Source organism: Aythya marila (genome assembly GCF_965140915.1).
Source record: "Aythya marila genome assembly, chromosome: 1".
Lineage (NCBI taxonomy): Eukaryota > Metazoa > Chordata > Aves > Anseriformes > Anatidae > Aythya > Aythya marila.
The window spans coordinates 183310170-183337638 of NC_139042.1; the positions used below are offsets into that span (position 1 = coordinate 183310170).

The window sequence follows — 27469 nt, forward strand, 5'->3', positions numbered from 1 at the left end:
AAAACGTTCAAGTTAAAAAATAAAGCAGAAGGAACAAAAAAAAAAAAAAAAAGGAGAGAGAGAGAATGAAAGGAAGGGGAAAAGGAAGAAAGGCACTAGAAGGCAGGAGTGTAAAGGTTTGGGTCCTGTTTTGGATGAACTTCTTCCAGGTGATTTCTGTTTTCCAAAAGCTCTAGATTTTTGGACTTTAATCTCCACGTACACTCTGAAGTTTTAATTCCCCTTCTTTAAAAAATATATAAGAAAGAGATATGAAGCCCTTATGTCCTAGTTTGGAATGATGTGAGGACTTAATTTCTATCTAGAGTAAGTTTTACTGATAGAAAAATAAAAATGGCCAGATACACAGTCTGTGGTCTTCTGCATATTGACCTCAAAAAGTGAATGGATTCAGGTATTTATGAAAAGCCAAGGTCCCCTGGAAACTTCATGTTGCTGCACTCTCCTAATGACAAACATATATTTAAATGAAACTTAGAATTTGCAGAAGAAGGCTAGACCTTTATTGTTTTTTTCTTTCTAGCTTCAGCTACAAGATGCCTAGGAGACTCATGTTGCCATGGGTCCCTTCCATTATTGTGCCTCATAGTACAAGAGAAAGTAGGGTTACTGCTGATCCATATATTCAAACAGTTCAAGGACCACATATCTTTCCCCTTTGGGATGAAGATTAGAACTCTGTTAATGTAGACTTTGACACAGTTATCTATTTCTTGTTGTATTCAATTATCTGTGATGTTCTTCAAGAAATTTCAAAAGGCACTGTTCAAATGGATTGTAGCCAGCACACCATCAAGAGGTATGCTTTACTCTTTCATCAAAGATGGCATTTATTTCTTGCTTAATTTCATGTTTCTTTCTCTAAAACTGAAAAAAAAAAAAAAAAAAAAAAAAAGGTTTTATTTTATCTTTTTTTCCTCTTATTTTGCTGAAGTATATTATATTTGTATATACTATATGCTATATTTGTGAAGAAGCTTATGGTTTGGAAAGAGGCAGTAAGTTGCATATAACTGCAACTAATCATTGCTTGTAGCTTGGGAAATTTGAATTTCCCATAAATGAAACAGTGTATCATTAATGTATTGCTTGCTCACATTAAAGCTATTTCCCCTTTAAGGAGAGATTTTTTTTGATGAGAATGTCTTGAAGAGCTGATGGTACAGCTGAAGTAACAAGTCAATGATATTGCATGAGGTGTTGAATGTTGAATTACAGAAAGTGGTGTGGCTATAAGATATATCTGTTAGTATTTCTGGACCAAAGTCAGATTTTTCAGCTTCTTTTCCAATCTATCTATTCCATTCATGCCCTTGAACAAGATCACTTGGAAACTCGGGATTCACTTTTTTGAGATGAATTTCAAGATGCTTAATTTCTTCCCAGGTTAATTTTAAGAGCAAAAATTAAGATACAGCCTCAAGATTAGCTTCAAAGTCCCAGATGGAGATCATTATGTAATCATGCAATCATGAAATGCATGGTGGTTGATGTCAGTTTAAGAATTTTTAATTCTTTTGCACAGAGCAAAAAATATGAAAAATTTAATTTAAAAAAAAAATGCCTCTGAACTGTCTAAACTCTCTTTTTTATTTTACTAGGGAAAGTATTGTATATTTTGGAAGTAATTGTTAAACCTTGTGTTTGTATGAGCATGTAGTTTAAAGCACAATGGGTATATTGCTTTAAAGGTGTAGGGTAAAATAGAAGGAAAAGTTTGTTCCAGTTTATTTGTGGAAATTCTGTTCTAAGCTATTTGAATTGAGGGCATTTGAGATAACATTATGAGTTTTTGTGCTCTCAGATCACACCTAAGCCTAATGGTTTAACAAAATTAGTGGCAAAACTTGCTGTTTTTCCAGTGGAACTACAGTTCCTTACAGAAGGGCTTGGCTGCTTAAGGAAGACAAGAAAGAGCTTTGTGATTAGAACCATTACAATAGTAGTCTCACTTAAAAATACTTCACAGCTTATCAGAAAAACTAGCAATTAACTCTGAACTCTAAAATATGTTCACTTTGTAATTATTTTTATGGGCTTTAAAAATAGATTCCAGATTAAAAAAAAAATAATAATAAAATAGGATTCCTTTTATTAAAAAGCAATTAATTTTGTTAGATGGAAAGGCTTTACAATGAAAATGTTGGTTAACTTAAAACCTCAATGTGAATCTGTTAGAAAAGAACAGATATATATTTCATTTCTGATAATTGCTTCAACATGGACACAACAGAGTCGCAGGAAGGGTTCTGCAGATGCAGAAGATGCCAAGAAAGGTTTGGAAGCCAGCAGTGGGAGGATTTTATCAAAGCAAACACACAGTGTGTGTTCTTAAATAAACTGAGAGGGGTGGAAGTGGAAAGATTAGATATCAATAAGGTCTGATATATACACTGAAGCATTTGGGACAGGCTGTGCATCCCTCAGTGTCTTTGGATTAAGAGCTGTTCAAGGAATGCACTGACCTTTCTTCATGTTCACATAACATTCACCAAAAGGTTAGCGTAATAAAAGCAATTCAGATTCCTGAGAAATATCTGATTTTCTCCTCAGGAGATATTTTGTAACAATAGGTGTATTGCTTCTTTTCAGGGAAGCATTTCAAGAATGATTCAGGTGATTTAGTTGTACAATATTCAGTAGGAAAATTTGAGTTTGGAAGACTGGAGTCTGCCTTGCTCTTTTTAAAATTAATTCATGACAATGATACCTAAAGATAGTTCTAATAACTCCAACCTCTGGATGACCCTATCCTGACCTCTCCTCCTACAAAACCCTTGAATGCAAAATTGCAATGATGTTTTATGTTCCAAAGCTGATTTCAGTGAAATTTCTTGAACAAAGCTTACAGAAATAGGTTTAAATGTCAGGAGAAGTACCCTCCTTATATTTGGGATAGTTTGTTTATGGCAAAAATGCCTGTCTTTTTTAAAAAGTCACAAACTGTATTGAGAATACTTTCTTGGTCCAGCATAGGTATTATATTTTAGTTTTGGTTTATGTGCAGCAGATGCACTGCTGTGACTCACTTTGAGATAAAAAAGCCCAGTATTACGGCATAGTAAAGTAACATTTTTTATTGTATATGGGATTAATAGGACTTTTACAAACAGTTTTGATTTTGCCATGAATTAATTTAAGGTAATTGGGTAGTGATTATTTATTTAAAAGACTATTTAAAATAATCACCTAAAATATTTTTTCCTTTATTATTTAGCTACGTTGCAGTTTTGTACTGTAAACTATTTTTCAGGAGACAAAAGTGCAGATTGTTTGAAAGTTTCATCACAATATTCATGCCAGTGAAAGCTTGGCTGCCTGTTCTCTCTGCCGACTTATGCAAATTTCTAGGGACCTTGTGTGAATGGAAGGAGTCTGAATTTGTGTCCATGGTAATCTGTTCAATGTGTAGAGGAAGTTACAATGGCATTAACCCATGAAAAGGATCAGTTGTTTTCATGGAAAGCAGTCAAGACATGCTTTGAATTCAGATAGTCAACTTAATCAGAGCTGGACATCATTTTTTAAGGGTTTCTCTTTGAAAGAACTTAATGCTGGTCACCTGCTACAGTCAAAATAGATCATTTATCTGTAAAGGAGCATAAAAAAATAACAGCTGAAGAACAGATACAGCCCTGAAATACAGGAAAAAAATAAATAAATTGGCAGTTATTTACAACCTCTATGTGGGCAACTAGAAGCATGAAAATGGCAGAGTGGTCCTGGCTCATTACCTGCCTTGTGCCTGGGAGATAAGTGAATTCATGCAGTGTTTCTCTGGGACTGGAAATTCAGCAGCAGCAGTCCTCACTGCCTTCCTGGGTAGAGTAGGAGTCCTGCTCTGCTCTGGGGTGGTCAGCACACCTGGGAAGTTAGACACAGAGTTGCTTGAGAAAACATATTAATTCAGAGTCTTTCTATCACATTGTCTTACATTGACCTTTATAGGACATAACAAAAAGGCCTAGTTTCTCCACTTTACCCTGCTTTTCTTCAGGCACAAAAGTCTCTGCTGGTACAGTTACCCAGGTAAGAAGTAGTTCAAACTGTATTCCTCTTTACTTTTAACATGAAGAAACCCTACCCAGCAGCTACATTTGGAGTGTCCTTCTGCATTTAAATTAAATTACAGTACAAGTACCAGGAAGAGTAGCATTAGGCAACCTGTAGTTGAGTATTCAGCAGAGATTTTATTTGCCAGATTAAATAATACTTGTCTCAGCTTCATCTAGTTCTTATGGTGAAAGTAAAAGATATGGTTATCTTACCTAATATGCTACAGTCTATTTCCACAGTATAATGATAGACTTGCACTGGGGATGTTTTTCTTTTGATGAGGATGACATGGAAGAAATAGAAATACTCAATAAAATAAATGTAATAAAATGAAAGATATGGTGTCTGTAATCCATGTCAGGCTTTTTTACAGTATTTGTCTAGTGCTACTTGAACATTTTATACCAATATTAGCTAAATGAATTTCCTGTATAGCTGTGCGAAACTATATTTAGAGAGCAATGTAACTACATTTCCTGGCCTTCCTTTAGAATGACATTACCCAACAGCTTTCCAGTAGGAAGAGGCAAGTCTTTAAAGTCAGAACTCTGAATTAACACAGCAGGAACAGCTGGTACTTGCCCATTATCCAATTTAAGAGATGTAAATTCCAGGAATTATTTTCATAAGAGCTTTAGTGCCCTATGCTTGTTCACTAGTGGTGACGTTTGGATGTTAAAACTGTAATGGGAAACATGGTAACTGCTCAAGGCATAATGGAAAAGACCATCAGTGGGTGATCCTAGTGTACACAACAGTATCATCTCATCAAGACAAAGGAACAGTTAGATAAGTATTATAATTGCATGTGTTTTTACTGAGCATATAAATTGTGCTGTTCCACAGCAGCAGACAACAGCACAACAGCAGGGAGAAATTAGGAAAAAAAAAAAAGAAAAAAAAAAGAGAGAAAGAGAGTTTGAACAGACAGGAGTTTACTGTTTAGTAATATCTCTTGCTTTTCTGGAAGGTGTATTTGTGAATGGCCAGATCAGGCTATTCTCCTGGTTCTCTGGTTCTCCATGACAAACACAGTTAGATACAGCAGAATGGCTAGAAACTGGCCAAAGAAAAAGGCAATATTATTATTAGCAGCAATCACCTTAAAAAAGCCCTTACAGAGGAATCAATTTTTGAGGATGAGTGAGAAATTGCAGAAGGACACCATTTGAAAATACCATTGCCCAAGAGTTTATAGAAAGTGTATTTTGCAGTGTTGGTTAGTCAAAAAATTGTTCAGTCCTATTCTCTCAAAGAATGGAGTGAAAGGCAGTAGTGTCTACAAGGAGCATTTGATCTTTGACCATGGTGGATATTGCAATAAAACAGCAAGAGTCATGTAATCTCCAGTTCTGGAAGGAGGCTACAACTGGTGGATCAGAGATTTTTCTGTTTACCTGGTATATCAATTCACAGTCATATCTTGCTATCAGTGACAAAATTTTAGACTGTTAAGGGAAACATGGCTAAAAAGCATTTAGGGACATCCCTGAATCTAAGCAAGGAAAGAGCCAATCATATCAGGTGGTCCAGCCAACTTCTCAAAGTTAGCTTCTTTGCTTACCTGGATGCAAGTAGAGTGTCCCTTACAGGACAATAAGTGATGTCTATTTAAAGTTTTAATAGTAACTGTATTTCATCTAGGGCACGTACTGCCACTGTGTCAGATGCCATGGGTCACTGCTGTATAGTATGCAAATGGCAGGAATAGCCATCCTGCGTCATACCTGAATTTACTATTGTTTGACAGAGGCCTGATGCCTCACAAGAATGGCCATGAAATCTCCCAGTAGGCAGCTGTGAGATACTCAGCAGTCTTTCTCACACATCTGTAATCATATCCATGCCAGGCTCCTTTCTAAATGTAGTGTGATAACTCCAAATATTCTTGATATCTTCACAGCTATTTCGATCTTTGCTTAGTGGTTAGATTCTGCAGTTAGCCTTGGCAGCTTCCTGCAGTGATAATTGCCTAGATGTGAAAAGAAGTGTATCCTTTCACTGGTTTTTCTACTTTCAGACTTCTCATTAATGCCCCCGGGTGTTCTTGTTCTTGTAGAGAGAGGGAGAACAAAAGTTCCCAATCTTCATCTCAACAACATTCATTATTCTTTATATTTGTTTTCTTTCCAAAATAAGCATTCTTAGCCTTTTCCATATCCCCTTATTTGGAACTTTTCCATGGTCACTTTCATTAGTGTTTCCTCTGTCCCATGTTACTGTGCCTGATTATTTTTGAGAATTCAAGACCAGCACAGGACTCAGTTTTCCAGATGAAACTACACAGATCATTTAAGGGCAGTTCTTCAGCGTTTCCAACATATTTGCAAATTTCAAATGGACTCCAGCTATACAATGGATGAAGAACTTGATTTAGCTCTCCAGGGATGCCCTGGACTCTTCTTTCAGCTGATAAAATTAATTGAAAACCCAGTAAAGAAAAAGTAGATTAGTTTTTCTCAAAGCAATTTTTTTCTAAATAATTATTTTTGCTGCTGCATCAATTAAATCTGAACATCTTTTGGTGTTGTTACACTTTTACCTTCCTAGTTATTACTCTATGAACTTCCTTGAAACATGAGTGCATTGTAGCATTGCAGCATACCCTCTTGAATATTTTAACCATGTGTTATTTCTTGTCAAATAATAGACATTTTGAAGACTTCTACAAAGTTTAATCCCTTTCAAAATTGGAAATATTTTTATTTAGATGATCTTAAAAAAAGTGTTCCATATTTCCTAAAGGTCGGTGTCAATATATTGATTTGACACCCTTGCTGTCACTTGAACATCAGTTTAAATAATATTGCAGTTAATGGCTCATCTGCTGTCACTATATGAGCTATCTTTTGTGCATGTTTTAAGGGTTTCTCAAGAAAGGTTATGCTTGTTTGTGTTCAAGATATGAACTCCTGTCATATCTTGTCATATTTTGTCAGGTTCACACCTGTGTTGTTTCTGTAAGCTTTGTCTTTTTTCACCATTTGGCCATTTTACACATGGTAACTTAAATCCTACTTCTTTGTTACTATTCTGTTACACTGTGCTGTTTATTTAGTCATGCTGTTGTTTATGAATTCTTTTGGCTTTTCTTTGCTAAAGTCAGTGTTGTAGCCATGTTAATATATTTATATTATTATTGCACGGAGTTGCTTTGATATAGTTAGCTGTATGCTCCTCCCCTCCCCTCTCCACAGTTTTACTTTTCCCAAGGTGTTGTCCAGAGTCTAAAAGTTTAAACCATCCTTGCTCACCCAGGGAAGTGAGATTTAACACCCTGTTCATTTTGTCTGTTAGGTTTTGCGCATCTAAGTGGAAATGTTTACAAGAAAACAGCCAGAGAGAGCACTTCTACTAAGTCTATAGGTAAACATCCAGACCACCCCCTATTCATAACCTTGCATTACTTGGCCAGATGTGTAAGATGATCACAAAGTCAGGCTTTCTCCCTTGTACAATGGCAGAAGTGTCTAAATGGCCCTGTACAAGGCATCCTAATTACTTGCTCAAGAATATTAAGAGAAGACACTCTCAATCCAGCCCATTGAAGTTTTCTCCATACCATAAAACATTTATATGAATATTCATGAGAGGGAGAGACAGGCAGACATACTTCACAGCCTGATAATTAATGCCTTTATCCAGGGTTTTAGTGCTCTACACCTAGACCAAGAGCAGGTGTCCATTTATCAAGGGCTTTGAGGATCTTTGAGAGCCTACAATGGGAGTTCAGTGTTAAATCCCCTATGGAGAACTAATTCTTCATCACTTAAGAACCCCAGCTCCTTAGTTCTGTTGGGAGATACAATCCAAACCAGAAAAGAGCTTAGGCAGGTGAATTCACAATGTGGGAATGACCTTGTCAGCTAACTGTAAGTCGACAAGTGACTTTAGGTGTATTGAAGCCTACTTATAAGATTTAAGTGTGCTCAAACCATTAACTCACCATACATTTTTAGATAATGTTTTCCTCTAATTTGGGATGCAGTTAATTGACAGAGCAGTTAATTGCTCTATTAATTGGCAATAAAAATAATTTAATCTTGGTAAATGAATCATTGCAATTAACTGAAAACAAATTTATTAGTTAGATATGTTGTATTTAATTTCTTCATGTTACAGTATTACTATGTGGTTAAAAATTGCCTATGATTCATAATGACATTCCCAGGCTTCCTGATTTTTGTTTCAAAGATTTAATTTCTTGCTGCTAGAAAGTCACAGTCAATTTGCAGTTGGTTATTGAGTGTTGACAGCTGACTGCCACAGTATATGAACTTTCAGTTGTATTGAACTAATCTGAACCTGGAAGGAGTATTGCTGCAATGAGATTTTCAGTTCAAACCATGTTATACACTCAGTGTAGGATTGCAAGTAACAAGAGGTCAGAACCTCCATTTTGTGGTTCAGTGCACAAATTAAGGCTTTTCATGGAGTGCCACGACCACCTGAGACCTGGGAAAAGGCTTTTTACTGCCTTAGTGAAAAGTTGGATTGTATGGGGAAATAGTTATTGCAGTAAGGTGAAATTTCATGTTTACAATGATTGATTAAACCATATATCTATCATCTTATGGGGCTATTATTTCCACATTTGGGTCAAACCTTGTTCAGCTAGGCTTATGTCTGCTGACAGAATTCAGCAGGGATTAGAAGAGAAAGAATATGATCTAACAAAACAGGTCTTTTCTTTGGTTGGTTTTGTTTTTTCCTCCCCTGTTGTATTGTATACTTCAAAGCTATATTCTGTTTCCTTTTACTGTTACATATACCTGTTAGATGTTAGGGGGGTGGGGGGAAGAGGTGTGTATACAGTGGTGTAATGTTCTGTCTGGATTCACATGGGCTGTATAGCCTCCCTGAGAGATTTACCTCTCCTCTCCAAGGTGAGGAGCTTTTTGATTAAATACAAATGACCAAGATACATGACTACATAGAACATGCAAAATGATCTGCCACTCTTCTGAGTCTCCAATACAAAATATTATAAACATCTGAATTCCGAAATCATCTGTGAAGTTCCATTTTTTTGGGTGATGTAGGACAGGACTAGGATGGGCTTCCTATTTTGATCATGGCACTCTCTTTGAACACATATGAAATATGAGACAGAATTTGACCTCAAGATTATATCAAATGGTAGATGCAATGTAGATAATAAGACTCAGAAAGGATGCAATGTAGATAGCAAGGCACAGAAGAGAATTAAAAAATGAGATCAAGAAAGGAAATTTGAAGAAAATACTTTTTAAAATGGCATCTTATTTTATTTGATATCTCATGTTTTATCAAAATGTGATGGGGAAAAAAAATCAAGTGTTAAGAATATTGTTGTAGTTATCTACAATAGACCTCCAGGAGCAATCAGTACATCCTTTTGTTTTCAGCTGTTTGTGAAAGTAAAAATATTGTTCCATAGAATAGTACACCATACTTTTTTTTTTTTTTATGATTGATGAAGCAGAGGACCAGATACTTTTCAAAATAAGAGTAAGACATGCTGACTAGCAAGAGCCTGGTGGGAGCACTAAGTGCCTGAATTGTAGGAAAATACAGCTCTGGTGCAATGTTTTACTTGCATTGTGTAGGAGTTGGCAAAACATGGAGGAAAACCCACACCACCAGTTCCCTCTGGAGCTGCTATTCTTCCATAAATCCTCTAAAACCTAGGACTAAAACTGAATTCCTTAGAATTCATGGGAAAACAGGAAGATGTAGTTTGATCTGCTTGTAATGATTCATAAGTTTTTGAAATCAGTTTCAAAATTGCTGCAGCAGATTGATGAGTTATCCCACCAAAAAAAAAAAAAAGAGGCCTAATTAATTAAACTTCAGGCTGTGTGCTCTTGATAGCTCTAAGGCTTGGATGACTGCTTGTGGAACTCCAGACAGTTCTTAACCTGATAGTTTCCCAAATGCTTAAAATTAAGTTTTAGAATTTGCTGGGAATTTCTCTGACTGGATACTGGACAGCTTGGAGCCTATTTCATATCTAAAACTCTTAAAGAATTAATCATCTTTTGGGCACTCTTTCAAAATTAAACCTTGCCAGAACACACTTTTCTAGTGTTAAAACACACATTTATAGTGTTAAGCTCCTATTACTTTTCATGTTTCACTATATCCTGCTGTCTTGAAAACTCCATGGGCATCAGGAAACACAAGTTTGCTTCCTTTCTCTGCCTGGACAGATGCAAAACTACATTGCAAATGCTCCCCAAGACATCCAGAAGGCAGATATAAGCTATCTGCAGAAACAGGTATGATGAGTACTCTGTGCTCTCTGGTTAAGAGAGCCTGCATGATGTGGGAGAAAATGAAAGCAACAGCAGGGTCTCCAGTCCTGCAATAAATGAGCTGTAGGGAAGGAGGAAGCATAAATTCGGGTTCATCACCTCACTGTATTTTGAGATATAATATCATAAATGAATTCAAATGTAATTACAGTTATTCTGTAGATCCCACATACACCTCTGCATTAATAATTCTTCCATATTCTAGTAGAAAGAACCTCTTTTTTTTTTTTTTTCTCAGAAAATAAGAACACACTAAGTGACTGTTTTGCCTTTGTTTTGTTCTTTTAGTGTGTCAGTGTTCACATTTTTCTCTGTTGTCTGTAGCAGTTGTGAGGTGCTTCCTTTCCTTTTCCAAATAATATGTGTATGTATTCAGTTACAATAAAAAGAAATGCCTAAGGAAAAAAGAGTAAAATTGAGATTTCTAATTTGATACAGTTATAAGATATCAGAATATCTATGTTTATACAGAGAGATACATACTCCATTTTGACAAATCATTAGATACATACTTATACGTACCTATGCACATATATATAAATGTAAGGATTTGTCAAAAAATAGTTCCTATATTTATTTACAACATTTCCTTCATATTGTTTTCATTATATTCATATATTCTTTTTCAAGTAGAGATACATGTTTTTATAGATATGCATTTGGTATCAGATGTCCATGTTCAGCTTTAGAATTTTTTGGTCATAAAATTCTGACTGAAGAGTTTCTTCATGGGAGTAGAATGGTTTTGGTATGGTTTTGTAAGAGGTTTATGGCATAGTATCTAGACTTATACAAATACTTATGCAAAAACATCCAGGGCAATAACAAAGGTTATTGAAAAAAAGAATTTAACCAAGATGTTTAAAGTAAATACCTCCCTGAGGCAAAAGAAGATACTTCTATTTAAAGAGCCACCTTTCAGGAAACTTATTGGAAAATGACTAGAAGGATAATGGTTGAGCAGAATTCACTAGTCCAGAATCCAATATGGAGGAGAGGAAAGTACTTAATAATTAAACTCTTCCTCCTTCATATATTTCTCTCATTCTGCCACCCATTATATGGTTCCATCTGAGGGTGTTCATTGGAGTCTACAAGATCATTTTAACTTCTGAAAGTTTGCAAAAGATAAAGTTTCTAACAGCTGACTTTATAACCTCTACTGTGCTAAAATGCATTCATTTCAGTAAATGTTTCTTTGAGGTGACTTGCATAAGGTCTACTCACAAGAAGTTTAGAGGTGTATTACCAAAACTGTAGAGTTTTACTGATCTATAAATGTTAACAGGTGAAGAGACATTAGAGAAAGGTATCAACAATTTTTAAAAACTCTTCCAAAAGCCATTTAAACAAGAATGCTGAGATTTTTGTATAGGACTTAAATTTTTTTTATCTTTCATTGCAGTTCTGAAATGTCTATTGCAACAAGTTTTTGTTTGTTGGAAGGAGGATTGTAAATATTTTGACACTTAGGTGTTAAATGTAAGAGGTAAAGCACATATTCTTCGTTCTTTCACTTCCACACTTTCACATTCTTAACTATATTTATCATAATTCTTTACACTCAATTTTGCTAGAAATCAAAATCAGAAAAGTTTTCCTCAGTTTATCTGTGGAATAGCAATAACATTGACAAGTATAATGCAAATAAAATTATGTTATCATTAGTATTTATGTTTAAACAAAGTCCAGTTCTGCTCAACTCTCTATTTTCCTACTCCTTTGGTAATGCTAAAAGAGAAATTAATTCATTTTGAAACCAATTGCCTGTAATTTCACTGACTTGATTGAATTTTTGTTTGTTCATGTCTGGTCTGGATGTACTCCTAGTTTTTTTATTTATGTGATCCCATTATTTTACACATAAAGCATTAAAAGACAGCCTGGGTTTGAGGAAAGGAGTCTGTAGTAGCAGAGATATGAGTGTGTCCCAAAAGGCACTGCTTGATACCTGCATTTGAATAAAAAATTCCATTTCTATGGTAAAATCCATTTTGCCTCACTTAATACATGGGACATTAGTGTCATATCTTGGGGGAGATTACAGTTCTCCTAATTCCCTTCTGGTTTTGGCTTTAGATGCCTGGAATCCATTCATCATCTTCAGATGCAGGCCAGTCATCCAGACTTCCTGGGTTACCTACTCTGTAGGTTCTTAAATTGTTGAGGTATCTTTGTATTTAGCCCAAGAGCTTCACAGAAACTTAATTTCACCATGCCTGTTCAGAAATATCTATTCTGGACATTCTGTCTATACCAGTCTCCCACCTAAACTCTCTTGCCAACCTTGTTTCAATGAGCAGGCACTTGAATGCTACATAGATTCCTAGTGAAGCTTTAAAAGCTAATATTTAAAAGCATTGATCAATGCTTCAACTAACTGCTAATGGTTGTGTTGAAAGCTGAAGTCTATCAGATCATTTTCCTCAATCTTCAGATGATGTTTAGGTGTACAAGACCACAAATGGAAAGATGCATCCTATTACTTTGCTTGTAGTCACCGTTAAATTGGGAAGCAGCAAATTTAAGCAGATTGGATCATATCCTGTGGTATCCCGAGCTCCCTCCCACTTTCCACTTGTCTAGAAAATCAGGGTATTCTGTAAGCACCAGGCAAGTAAAATTACAATGGAATAGAACCTAAATTGATCAAACTGGAGTCCTTGTTGTTTTTTCATATACAGGTACACTGGAAAACCACGATTAAATGTGATTTATAAACATTAGCTCATACCGTAACCACTATTCTTTTAATTCATGGCACTGTTCACTGTAAAGTTTTGACAGGTTAAGTAAGCAGAGTGCCTACGAATACTCTGGTGCTTAATGATAACTGCTTTTAAATGAAAGCAATCAATCTTTTTTTTTTTTTTTTTTTTTTCTTTCTTTCTAGATTTGTGTAATTCATATTAGTAAATAAGTGCTTTTAGTAAATACACACAAAAACTGACAAATTTTAAAAAGCTGCTTTGGCTTTATATTTAGTGCAGGGAAGGTCTTGGTTTTTCAATCCATATCAGAATGAGCAGCCTACACTCCAGCATAATTAAGGGAAATGACTCTCTTTATAGATACCCTAAAATATATTGATGCCTGAAATAAGCCTACACAGAAGGAACTGTGGATTAAAAAATATTTTTAAATTTCTCTAAGGCTGTCAGAATTCTTAGACCCATCTTGAAAAAAGATTTAAACACTTCGACTTTCAAGGGGAAAATGTACATGAAATGGTAGAGGTTGGGTATAAAATCACTTTAGTATTTTTAAGGATTTTACAGATGACATTACCAAATTGAACAAATCCATAAAAGAGACCTTATTCAGACAAATGTATCTTATCTCAAAGGGATTTATAGATACTTCCTGTCATTAGAACGTTGTGACTGTTAGTAGACTGTGCTTTTAATCTTTCCATTCCTCCATCAGTATAAATCATGCAGATGAGAAAATGAAGCTACACCATCACAAGATGGATGAAAGGTATTGAAGAGGGTCCTGAAACCTTCTGTTAATAGAAGGTAAAATAAGGAGAGAATACACTATTTATTAGTAGGGCTGATTTTGTTAGTTTTAGTTATGTTTAAGATTCTGTTTATTTCCTGAAGTAGAATTTGCATAATAAAGGTATTTTGATCTATTTAATTATATTATTTTTAATATGTGACAGGAAACATCTATTTTGATAATCATATTTAGCTTTTTTTTTTTTTTTTAAAAAAAAAAAGTTATTATTATTCTAGCCATGCATTTTGTCCTTCTCTCTGACTTATTTGCAGAAATTTTGTCCAGTGTCCTGGACACTTCTTAGACACCAGGTACACATGTTTCTAAGCTGTTCCTTGAGCTACCTTGTAGCTTTGTATTCTTATCATACAATTTCAATTTGTTGTTCATGTTTAAACCTAACTCTTCTCCAATGTCTTGGTCTAAAAAATATGACCATCAAAATATTTTACATTCTATAAAAGTGCTGTTGAAGAGTAGAAAGATCAAGTAGGGCATAAGGTCAGAACTACACTACTGTATTTGAATGAGCATTATCCAATACATTCAAATTCAGACATAAGTTGGTGCATCTTGATAACCTTCAGTGGATTTAAATCAGTCTGTCTAGTAGAAAATCTGAACCTGGGTGACCAGTCCTTTGTCCTGCCAAACAGTTTACTGAGTGTATTGGCAAGCACCATATTTGAATAAAAATTTTCAGACTGTTTTGCTAGGTCAAGCCAGTTGTCTGTCCTTCACAATAACCAATACCAAATGCCTAAGCAAATACATTAAAATAAGGTAAATATGTAATGATCATTTCCCAGTATAATGCTCCCAATTTCATCTGCATCTGGCTCAGAGATATGGTAAACCAAAAGCAATGGCATTGTGTTTAAGAGGTGTTTGTCACTTACAGATTATTCTAATCTTTTCTAAACCAGTACAAGCTCCTAGTATTCATAGCATCCAGCTCATGCAGTGTCAATAATGCAAGTGTACACAGGAAAGATCTCATGAGACACAATTTTGTTTAAAATGAAAACTTCTTCACTGTGTATTTAATTTCAAATGTATTTTGTATCATTTTCAGTGATTGCTTAAATGCTTGCTAGAATCCAGAAAGTTCCTATGCTCTTCTTTGACATATGAACCACAGATCGAATCCTGTCCATGTAAATTGAAATTCCTATTGATTTTAATGTCAATGCATGTCTGTAACGCGTTGCCATTGTCCACTTGAACTAGATGAATGCATATTAATTTAGAGTTTCTACTCTTTGCTTCTCGGTTAGATTTTGGGACAGGAGGAAAATACTGAGTGATGTGTAACTTCCTAGGACCACATGATGTTTTTGCAAGTTTAATGATGAGTTAAGAGTGCCTACCTCTACTGTGCACAAAGAACATCAGCGCCTTTGCAGAAAAACTTTTATCTAAATGTGTCCAAGCTTCTATAAAAATGGAATCTGTTGGCATAGTCTTGTAAATGCAGGCTTTACTGGAGGTGCAGCTCAGAAGTTCACGCTGTAGCTTAGGCTAAAAAACAGAAGGTTGTCCTTTTGTCCTCTTGAGTCTAGCAGCTGGTATCTCTTGACACCGCCTTGGCAAAAAGGACAGGCATAAAGACCTGGTAAAATTACAGCAGACTGGTATAAATTACAGTCCCAGATTACGTCTGACCTTTCTCCTGCATAGCAAAGCAGCACATCGATTGTAACATCCCCAAACATGCTTTGTGCATCAATAACTGTCTTCTCAATACCCTTTTTGCTAAGGCTTAAGAGAAGAGTCTCTGGAGGGCACTTGTGACTTGCGTCAGAATCTGTCAGAGGATTTTCCCTGTCAAAAATCAGAGATATGAGGTCCTGTTTCCACTTATTTATCCCAGCACAGAGTGCTAAATCAAGATTTCACTCACATATATTTCCTTTAACCTTTAAAACTATTCAGTGTTTACCTTTATGTATGAATAAATACACACTGAGTATCTGAATGCTTAATTCAGAGCAGTAAATAAAAAGCAACTGAACAAAGGCCAATAGGTGCAAAAGAAATACCAGACTCATGTCAGGAGGAAGAAAACCTGGCTATTTACACATTCTAAATTGGAAAAAAAAAAAATCTACAAGGTCTTACTACTCCCAGTACTATGCTTTAACCAGAAGCCCTTCTTCTCTGTTTTTTTCCCCATGACTGAACATGAGACAAGGTCAACAACAAATTAGTCAGTCCAGCTGCTCCTCACAAACACTGAAGCATTGGCCACCACATTTCCTAACTTTATGGGCCTCTGGAACAGGGCTGTTGACTAGTTAGATAGAATATAAAGCAAGCAAGTCTCACAGACTCATGCAGTCTCTGAAGGAGGGTAGAGAAGGGAACAAAAAGCAATTAATGATATGATATCTTGCATGTCTCCCTGACATACATAGAAAGATAACCATACAACTGGTTGAAATGTGACCTCACACCTGAGCTGTTTTGCTCTATGAATTAATCAAAAGTCCTTGGAAACATATTCAGCAGAATCCTGAAAGAAGAAGAGAATATTAAGGATTTTTTTGCTTCATAAAGTATCAATAGAATTCAAACTGTTTTGGGCACTAGCTCAAGAGAGTCAGTCGGTGTCACAAGAGCCATGCTGACTCTCAAGCTGATAACTTTAAAAGCTCAAGTGTCAGTATCAAAGATTTACATATAACATCACAATGCTTTTGTGAAGACTTTCTCATTAATACCACATTCATTTAAATTACATGTAAGGAACTTAAATACACTGTTGTATTTAATACGTGTATTTAACTCAACATGTGGATTTAACTTAAATACATTCTTGTATTGTTGTCATATCCCAAAAGCAAAATGGAAGTTAATTCGTTAACTCTAAAATAAAACACTAACCTTCCACCTGGTCTCTACTGTTGGCTGGTCACTGGCTGTTTACTGGGCACCAGGAAAGCTAGCAAAGCTCAAGGGAAAAATTGCTGCATGCACTTGTCCCCATACACTCACACAGAAGCACACACTTTTATCTGACACCCCTGCTAGCCACAGTTCCTCAATTGCTTCCTTCCCCAAGTGAAATTTGCTTTTCTTCCTTCATTTTGTCACGTTTGTAGCAGAAAGAGGCAATACCAAAACCACTGACAATCACTGCCTGTGACTGTGCTGTGAAGGGACTGTGGGAGCACAATAGGTGAATAGCAGAGGAGAAAAGGTGTATGAACTCCTAAGGTCTCCTGACATTTATAAAGACTTTCCATAAGATTTACTGGGTCTATAAGTGTGTAATGCACCAAAAAAAAAGTGAACCTTGCCCCTTTTTTTCTTGTTCATTGAAGCTATCACTCCTTGTCCATCAGACCTCCATCTGGAATTTAAAAAGTGGTGGGACGCTCTCACGCCCAAACCCTGCTTACTTAGCATATGAATGCTCAACTGATTGTTTGAAGTAACAATTAGGAGGACAATGGATAAAGGAGGAAACTGGAGACAGCAACTAACACCTGTGAATCAGAACTTAAACAGCTTTCTTTTACATAATTAATTAAAGAAGCAAGCACAATGTATATTAACTTGAAAATATAGTCCAAAGACAATGAGTGCAAGTAAAGCCTTTTGCTTTCAGTTCCAGGACTAAGATATAAGGTTTGATCTTTCTGTAGAAATCTTAGTCATGAGTGAATGTTGCTAAGTGTTGCAAGGGTGTTTTTTGATGGGGAGGGAGAAAGGGAAGAGAAAACGCATTTAAGAGGAATCACAGTTTCATGGGGGAGGCAGGTGGCCTAATGTTATTAAAATATGTGGAATTTAGATAGGTAGACCATCATTGTAAAGTACAGAACATTGCTAACCTTGCAAATAGCAATTATGATTTAACATCCCATAATCAGCACTGCAGACTTGTTCCCATTAAAGAAAAAGAAATGAATGCTATGCAAATGTTTCATGAAATTGTATTTACTGCAGAATGTGAGCCTAATTCTATGGCATTTTCTCAAGGAGGCAATCCATATGTGTGCTCAATGTGTTCATATGCAATTATTTCTTAAGTAGGTTATATTGTGCTTCTCTAGAACAGTATTTAATGAAGCTAGTAAAGATTATTACTTTAGAAATGATAGTCTCAAAAAATGTATCTCCAATTTGCATATATTAATAAGTATCGAGGGCATAGTCTTCCTTTTGCATGCACCAGTAGCATTGCTAGAGTTATATGGACATAAAAAGCATAACAGTGAAGGTTATTCTGTAGTCAAAAAAAAAAAAATCAATGAGCGTTTATATAGTTAGTCTCTCTAGACACAAATAATGTCATTAAAAAGTAATATTTAGCCTTTCTCAATAAAGTTTATAGAGATACAAATAACTTCACATACATCAGCTATAATATTGCTGATGCTAGTCCACACTGAAATGACATTTTAGAATATTTATTCACTATCTTTAAATTGCATCAATAACACAAAGTTAGAGAAAACTGTAAAGTCCTAATCACACTGAAGTAAAAATTTAGGTTTCATTGACTTCCAAGTAAACTAGACTAGTTCTTTATAAAGGACATCACAGAAGACAGTTTCTTCAGGGAGAGGTCTGGTGATAGCTGTATTAATTTTAAAGGGGAAAATTCAGTTGAAATTATAAAGGAAGGAAGGAAGGAAGGAAGGAAGGAAGGAAGGAAGGAAGGAAGGAAGGAAGGAAGGAAGGAAGGAAGGAAGGAAGGAAGGAAGGAAGGAAGGAAATTAGATACAATGTGAACAATAAATAAATAAATAAACAAACACCTGGATGTAATGAAGTTTGGGAGGAAGAAACCATTAATCATACCAGCATATGTATGTCTAATTTTACGCTAAAAGTTAAAAATTGAATAACAAATGAGATTCAGATAAACTGAAAAGCATTTGTCTTTGCTTTGTTTGTGACCTTTATATGCTACAATACGAACAGTATTTATATTACAGTTAACAAGTACCATTCAAAGTCCAAAATTAAGACTAGGTACACCATACATCAGTAATTACAATAGTATTGGGAGTGAGGGGGTCATCTACTTGTCTTGTTCCTGTTAAGCTTCCAGTTTTCATGTTGTAAATTCATTGTTACTTTGCAGATTTGGTGTACGGATACTATAGACAACAGCGGAAATTGATTGAAGAGATAGATTGGTCATACACAGGTAAGCAAAACTGTCTTACTGAAGAACTTGATTTGCTTTCATATTCTTATGTTCATTCTCTTAATTTAAAGAGCACATGATGTATGTATACCACTCACTGTATGCCTAAACAATTATTAAACTAAAATCATGAGAAATTGATTCTGAAAAATTACAGTAAATTTACAATGGGATAGGTTATTTTGTTTCCTATATCTGTTACTTTTGGAACAAGAAAGCCCTCATCCTTAGAACCTTAACCTTGAGACTTGCTTTATTTGATGAATCACAGAACCATAGGATGATTTGCATTGGAAGGGACTTTATAGACCATCTAGTTCTAACCCCCTGCAGTGGGCTGATACTGTCTGGTGATACTTCCACCAGACCAGGTTGCCCAAAGCCCCATCCAACCTGGCCTTGAACACATCCAGAGATGGGGCATCCACAGCTTCTCTGGGCAACCTGTTCCAGCACCTCACCACCCTCTGAGTAAATAATTTCCTACTTATATCTACTCTTAATCTACCCTCTTTTAGTTTAAATCCATTCCCCCTTGTCCTATCACTACACTCCCTGGCAGAGTCCCTCTCCAGCTTTCCTGTAGCCTCCCTCTAGGCCCCTCTAGGTACTGGAAAGCTGCTAGAAGGTTTCCCCAGAGTCTTCTCTTCTCCAGATTGAACAACACCAACTTTCTCAGCCTTTGTAGGAGAGGTGCTCCAGCCCCCTGATCATTTTTGTGTCCCTCCTCTGGACTCATTCTAATACTTCCATGTCCTTGTACTGGGGGCTCCAGAGATGAATAAAGTACTCCAGGTGGGGTCTCACGAGAGCAGAGCAGAGGAGGACAATCACCTCTCTCAGCCTGTGTACTGGCCACACTTCTTTTGATGCAGCCTGGGACACGGTTCACTTTTTGGGCTGCAAGCGTACATTGCCAGCTCATATCGAGCTTCTCGTCAACCAACACCCTCCAAGTCTTCTCATCAGGGCTGCTCTAAATCCATGCTCTACACAGTCTGTATTTGTACCTGGGATTGCCCCGACCCAGATGCAGGACCTTGCACTTGGCCTTGTTGAACTTTGTGAGGTTCTCACAGTCCCACCTCTAAGTCTCTCAAGGTCCCTCTGGATGGCATTCCTTCCCTCCAGCTTATCGGCTGCACCACATGTCTTGGTGTCATTGGAAAACTTGCTGAGGGTGCGCTCAATGTCACTGGCAAAGGTGTTAAATAGTGCCATCCCCACTACTGACCTATGAGGAACACCACTCATTACTGATCTCCACTTGGACATTGAGCCATTGACCTCAACTCTCTGAGTGTGACCATACAACCAATTCCTTATGCACTGAGTGGTCCATCCATCACATCCATATCTCTCCAATTTAGAGACAATGATTTCATGTGGGGCAGTGCCAAATGCTTTGCCCAAGTTAAGGTAGATGGGCAAGAATGACATATCATTTGCTCTTCCCCTATCCACCAGTGCTGTAACACCATTGTAGAAGGCCAACAAATTTTTCAGACATGACCTGCCCTCAGTGAAGCCATGTTGGCTGTCACCAATCAGATCCTTATTTTCCATGTGAAGGCTGAGCTTTCATTGTTAGGTACTCTTTTGTCTGAATGTTACTATTCTCGTAAGTCTGAAAAGCATACAGAACAGCTGAAACAAGATAAATCACATTTTGTGGGTGGAAACATATGCATACACTGTGTATGAACTACTGCACTTTGCCTCTGATTGCCTGATTACCTTTTCCAGGTACCATCCTGCTTATCCTAAAAAGTCAGTCATTTGGGCAATAAGCTCTCTCATTTATGTAAGCAGGAAACCCTTAAGATATACCCTAAAATTCTGCATAAACTTTGCCTAAAATCACAGAAGGATTATGGGAAATTCACAGTTTGACTCCTTAGATTATTCTGTATAAGTCAAGCAACTTTCAATAATATTGGAAAGGTAAATTTGTCCTAAATAATACATATATTTTATGCAGAACTAAAAAAGTGGCTTCCTGTGAATGTATTTAGTATCTTACATTTATAATTATTTATGTTACTGTTTCAAACAGAAAAGAGAAAAAAAAATGTTAAAAGAAATAAAGATTATCAAATTTCAATTTTTCATATATTTGGTTCAAAATACGTTCCTGTAGTTAAAGAAAATAATACCATTCTTTTTCTTTCTTTTCACTGTCTTTCTCATTTTCAAGACAGTTTTTATCTTCCAGGGCAAAATATATCTAACAAGTTTTGAGCCTAGAGAGAATTGAAACAGGCTAGTCATAAACCCTTCAAAATGAGATTTATAATGAAAACTCACCCTTACACACATTGTACTGCAAAATCCAAGCATACAATCAATCAATACAATATTTCATGTTCAAAATCCATCCGTTTTTTTAATATTGCAGTTAGAGAAATGCAAGGATAAGCCTCCAGGATTACAGGTGACCAGAGGGCAATTTATGAATTTACTTTAAAGAATAGTGAATGGATTTTGCATAGAACATCAGAGAACGATAGAGCTCTTTCCCAGTCCACATAGAGCACAAACCCGCTGTGCAGCTGCTGCAATAGTCACAGGTTATGTATGCTGTGTATTTTGTATTGCTGGATGGCAAAATAGCATGGACTTTTACAAGCTGAAGGATTCAGATAAGTTATTTCACTCTCAATGTGTGAGATGCCTTCATGTAGTCATCTCACTTCATGTGCCTTGCCCTAGAGACTCTACTGCTGGCAGTGGGGTGGCTGAGTGCAAGAGTCATGTTCCTGCTGCCCTATGGGTCCCCAGCACACATAACGCAGCCAGCTCCAGTCATGGAAGGACAAGGGTTTTCAAAGCTTTTTGGCACGGCTGCATGTAAATCAGGTACTTGGTGTCTAGGTATCGTGAACCTTGTGATAAATGGTATTTTTCTGAAATGCCATGGAGTTGGTTCATGGTGTGAATGGAATATGCAAATTCAACTTGCACTTAAAAAACACAGTGTTCCTGAATGTGAAGAAAAATTACAAATTTTAACATCACTGTGCATTGGAGGCACAGAAGTCGGGAGGCTGAGACATACTTATTTTGATCTCATTCATTTCTAATAAATTATTTGCTTGTTTTAATCTCATTTTATTCCTGAGGCTCTGCTCAGAATGTTTAGAGCTCAAGTGCAAGTGTTGTCAGGTACTTGTATGTACATGTATAACTACTACACCTAACTCGGATTTATGGCTTTGAGACATAAACCAACATGCACATTTCTGAATAGATGGCCTATACTTTGGCAGTTCATCCTTTCCTCAGACACAAGTTATATTCCTCTATTTTATAATGCACTCACTGAAAAACCTGAAAAAATAGCCTCTTCGTGGCAATGAAGTTTTAAGAGTAGGCCTTGGCATCCTACAGCTATAGAGTTTGATCAGCTATGAGTAAGAATCGTCTAACTGGCCTGGTAAATTTATCTGATTTAGAGCAGACTTCATTCTCTATATCAAATAAGAAATTTCAAATGCATTAGCCACAGTGGGTCAATAAACTCCTTTTGCTATGAGGAAAAAGTAAAACAAAACTAGAACTAGAACTAGAATTACCTGCTGAAATCACGTAATTTTTGAAGGTGAAGTTTCCTAATACAGCAGTTTCACCTACTGTAAGTTATGTGACTCATCATCAGATTTTGATTCTTGGGTAAATGCCTAATGAAGGTGTAGATGTTACTGGAAACATTTTGTAGTAATTCTAGGACTGCAACTTTAATCTATAGGGAAAGCCTGCACTTTCAAGCATGATGTTTTTGTGTTTGTATGTGCTGACTTTACATATATTTGTATAAACAAATGGAGTGAGTGTTAAAGGTGTGGAGAGTGCAAATACACTTTGGAGTTGCATCCATTTTTTCATGAATAAGTGGTTTAAAACTAATTTATTAGTAAGCTTTAGTTGAGCAACCTTTCTTTTTTTTTTATTAAAAAAGTGATAGAAATTATTTTTGATGACATAATGAAAATTTGTGGATGACATCATATACTAAAAGCAAATCAAACCATTTTTACTTGTAGAAAAAACAGGTGTGCTGAGAAAATATATTTCCTCAAATCATTTACATACTGATTAATGACCAAAGATCATTCAGACATTATTTAGCTGCATCACTAAGGTTAGGTAATCTCATTATTTCAAGCCATTAAGCAGGCAATATGAGCTTCCATTATTTTTCTAACATACAAATGAAGTATTAACTTTTTATTGCTTTGTTTATCTGCATTGCCTTTGACAGAAGTAATGATATAATGTTTTCTTATTTTTAACGTCTGGTTGACAGTAGCTTGTGAAACTCCAAATGTGAATGTTCCTGTCAAATTATCAAACAACACCAAAAGTAATGTGGGTTTGTTGTGGGTTTGTTTGTCTGTTTGTTTGTTTTTGTTTGTTTGTTTGTTTGTTTGTTAGTGAAATTTCTTTCTGTTGAGGTTATTACTCCTGGAATTTGGGTTCTTGTTTGTTCTGCAACAAACAGGTTATGTGGTTTAGGGGAAAACCAGAGCTGAAATCTGTTAGAAGCAAGAAATTCTGAACAGCCTTCCAGGAATTACAAAACTTTTTAAAATTGAATTTGTTATGTAAATGAATAGCACATCCAGTTCAGTGTTCTTTGTCTTAGCAAGGCTATTAAGTTCAGTTTGTGCTGCCATTCATTATGTGATACAATGATCCACAGTTGCTCCATAGACACAGGCAACTCTGATCTTGGGCAAAGAGTGATTTCAGTCTAAAATGCTGAGCCTCCAGGTACTTGAAGGACAATTTTGTGGTTTGGTTGTTTGGGTTGTTTTTTTTTCGAGAAGAATGTGTATTTACTTTTTCTTGAGGGGGATGTGGGTGGATGGGAGGTGGAGTGGATTCTGGACTACAGAATCAGAATAATTTTGGGTTGAAGGGCTCTTTGAAGATCAGCTGGTCCAACCCCCTACTCAAAGCAGAGATAACTTCAAAGTTCAAGCAGGTTGTTCAGACCTTGTCCAACTGAGTTTTGAAAATCTCCAAAGAGGGAGACAATGCAGCCTCAGTGACATGTTTTACCTTCATTCTGAAGTTGTTTTTTTTTTTTTTCATTTAGACAACTGCAATTTCTCTTATAGCAACTTGTGATTATTGCCTCTTACCTTTCACTTGTGCACTGCTTGTAGATCACCTTTACAGTAGACTTCAGCCATGCTCCCTCATTCCTCTCTCTACCCTGTGCTGGGGTGTCCTCACCTCAAGTACTCTATACAGTTTGGGACACCACAATATAAGGACATGAAGCTATTAGTGTCCAAAGGAGGGCTACAAAGATGGCAAAGGGTCTAGAGGGAAAGACATATGAAGAGTGTTTGAGGTCCCTTGGTTTGTTCAGCCCAGAGCAGAACAGGCTGAGGGAGGCCTCATTGCGGCCTGCAGATCCTTCACAAGGGGAGTGGAGGGGCAGGCACTGAGCTCTGCACTCTGGGGACAGCGACAGGACCCAAGGGAACGGCATGGAGCTGGGACAGGGGAGGGTCAGGCTGGGTGTTAGGGAAAGGTTCTGCACCCAAAGGTGCTTGGGCTCTGGAACAGGCTCCCCGGGGCAGTGGTTACAGCACCGAGCCTGCTGGAATTCAAGGAATGTTCGGACAATACTCTCAGACATGTTTTGATTTCTGGGTGGTCCTCTGTTAGAGCCAGGAGTTGGACTCAGTGATTCTTGTGGGTCCCTTCTAACAGCATATTCTATGATTCTATTCTATGATTTCCAGCCTCTACAAACTCAGTTGCCTCAGTACAAGGACATCCTTGTACAAGATGTCCTCCAATCACCTGACAATATCAGTGGCCCTTAGTTTGTCAATATCTGTCTCATGCTGGCTTGGGAAGGAAGTCAAAACTGGACCCACTATTCTAGATGTCACCTTACTAGTGCACCATAGAGGAAAATAATCATTTCCCTTGTCTTGCTGGCCAGTCTTGTTAATGTTGCCTGATATCTTGGCCTTCCTCACTGCAACGGCACGCTGCTGACTCACACACAACACCGTGTTCATCAGGATAATTAATTACCATCTTTTCAGATAATTTTGAATAACTGGTATATCTCAGTGGTAAAATTTGTCAGGATGTTGATTCTCTTCTGACACTTGCATTAGTATCCACTGTAACAACACCTAAATATAATGGTTTGTTGTTTTTACTCCCATGTTGAACACTAAAATAATTTGTTAAAATTGTTATCATTTTATGTCTGATTCAATATGCTCTGAAGATATCTCCATAGTTTATTGTTCCTCATTACTGTTTCTACAAGGATAAAACCTTAGCTGTCATTTGAAAGGCTATTTTTGCCACCCCAGCATCTGGAACTTTTTGCTTGTGGCTTCATATATAGATGCCTATAGAAAGGCTATGAAATGAAAATAATCTTATTTTCAGTGATACTGAGAAAATGTAATTCTCCTTATAGCCCAAATAAGACACAGTGTTTTAATTTCAAATTTTGTTTTATCATCTGCTACTACTGTGACAATTCACACATTCATTGCTTGTAAAGTTTATGGGAAAGTAAGTTGTTGCATATGTCCATAAATATTTACAGGTCTATTTTGCTTTTCACTCAGCCTAAAAAGTAAGTAAGGATCTGCATTTTCTCAACTGTGGCTCAAGAAAACAATTTTGACATTGGTAGCTGATTGTACTTATTCTATAAGTTGCCTTCTGCTTCTATTACTCATCAATTTGATACAGGGAAACTGGAAAGTTTCAGGATCTTCCCTCATCATCAACCTGTCTCCCTGTTCAACAGCCATCTGTTGGAAGGATAGACAAGGCCAAGGATGTAGCTGCAAGGCCTTTTGCCTTGCAGTTGCAACAGAGGAGAAGCTGTACTGAAGAGTGTATGTGTGTCTCCTCGGTCTTGCTATTCCTTCTATGTGAAGAAGCTGTTAACCCTGCATATGATGCCTGCTATTCCTAAAAACAATGCTTATGTGTTAAAAGGAATGTGGAAATGAGTTAGAAGTTAGCATGCTGATATAAGAGCAAGTTAGGTTCAAGTACAGCCAGCTGCAAGGGGCTATTTCCAGAAGAATATGAAATAGTTCCTGGATCAGGACAAAGGCAGTGGGAGGGTGGAGGTGCAGGGTCTGGATCCCATCCATTACAGTCCAGTGAGGCATTAGGTAGAAAAACCATTTCATGAGCCAAACCTAAGAGTCAAGCTGTGTGTGGAGGCACCAGCAGGAGCTGGCTAGAGTTGTGATCCAGGAGCTGCCTGCTGAACCAACTGATTTAATAGACAGCTCTACCAGACCAAAGTGAAAAGTCTCTAGGGCAGCCCTGGAAAAAACTGATGAAACATCCTGTCATCACTAGCTGGATAAAACTCTTGGGAGATGATGCATATCAAATTAACTTCACATTTTTTCTTGCCATCTAGCTATCATGGCAGTATCAACATAAGTTTGTGAGATTTGTCTTTTCATCGCCTATGAAATAATTTGCATTTTGTTTTACATTCACAGAGTATAATCATGAGTGATGTGCTGCATCAGTTGTGACTAATAAAATAAAGAAAAGTCTATACTCTTGAGCCCTGAGTGTTCCTTGTATGAGGGATGCATCGTAATTAATCAAGATAATGTGCATTCTTTTATTAACTCATATAACAGTAGCTCTGCAGAGGATCTCTTATTTTTTTAGTAGACCTTATGCTTCAGAGGCTGTCATACCTTTTCTTGCATAATAGCTCATTGCATGTATTTACATCCTCCAGATTGTACAGCCACTCACAGTTCCAGTATTTTGTCACTACACTCACAGACTAATTATTTAACAAGCCTATTATATTATTATGGTTTTGTGAAGGCTGATGATTCAGCAACAAAAATTACAGTGTTGTGCATCTGTTCACATTAAAGAGACAAGGTGTCCTAAATCAGGGAGTGACACTATGGCATCGATGACCATGGAGAAGTCCCCTTTTAAGATATCTTAATTTACTGAATCAAAAACACAAGGGAAGTTGTTCAACACAAGAAATCTACTCAGGATATTTGTGGTCAGACATTTGAATTCATATGAAATAATATGGTTCAAACATCAGCTGTCTCCATTCTCTTCTGTAATGAGATGATATTTGAGGAGTAGAAGGCTGCCAGAAGAAAAGTGCAATTTATTAAGCTTCAATTCAGTCAATATTTATAGGATAAACTGAGTACAACTTGCATAGGGTTTTGGGAGAGGGGAAATTAACCCCATATTCATTGACCATTCAAAGTTGGATGTTTGTAGGACAGGTATGAAGAACAGCAAGTTGGTATCCATATTTGGCATCTCATTGGTAAAAAAAAAAAAAGTCATTTTTCAGTCAATAAAGATGTAAGTCATTTGTATGCAATTTCCTCATAAGGAACTCTGATAAGGCCTGTCCCTTCCCCCATTTCTTTCTTTAAAT

General features: G+C 36.6%; 1 protein-coding gene across 1 annotated transcript in view; it reads left to right on the top strand.

The window, feature by feature from the left end:
- The window catches only part of PTPRZ1 (protein tyrosine phosphatase receptor type Z1), a 140499-nt gene that overhangs the window by 20027 nt on the left and 93003 nt on the right, over window positions 1-27469 (top strand). Inside the window, exon 2 of the mRNA XM_082764201.1 lies at window positions 18955-19020. Coding sequence (XP_082620327.1) covers window positions 18955-19020 — 66 coding nt within the window. The remainder of the gene's footprint in view (window positions 1-18954; window positions 19021-27469) is intronic.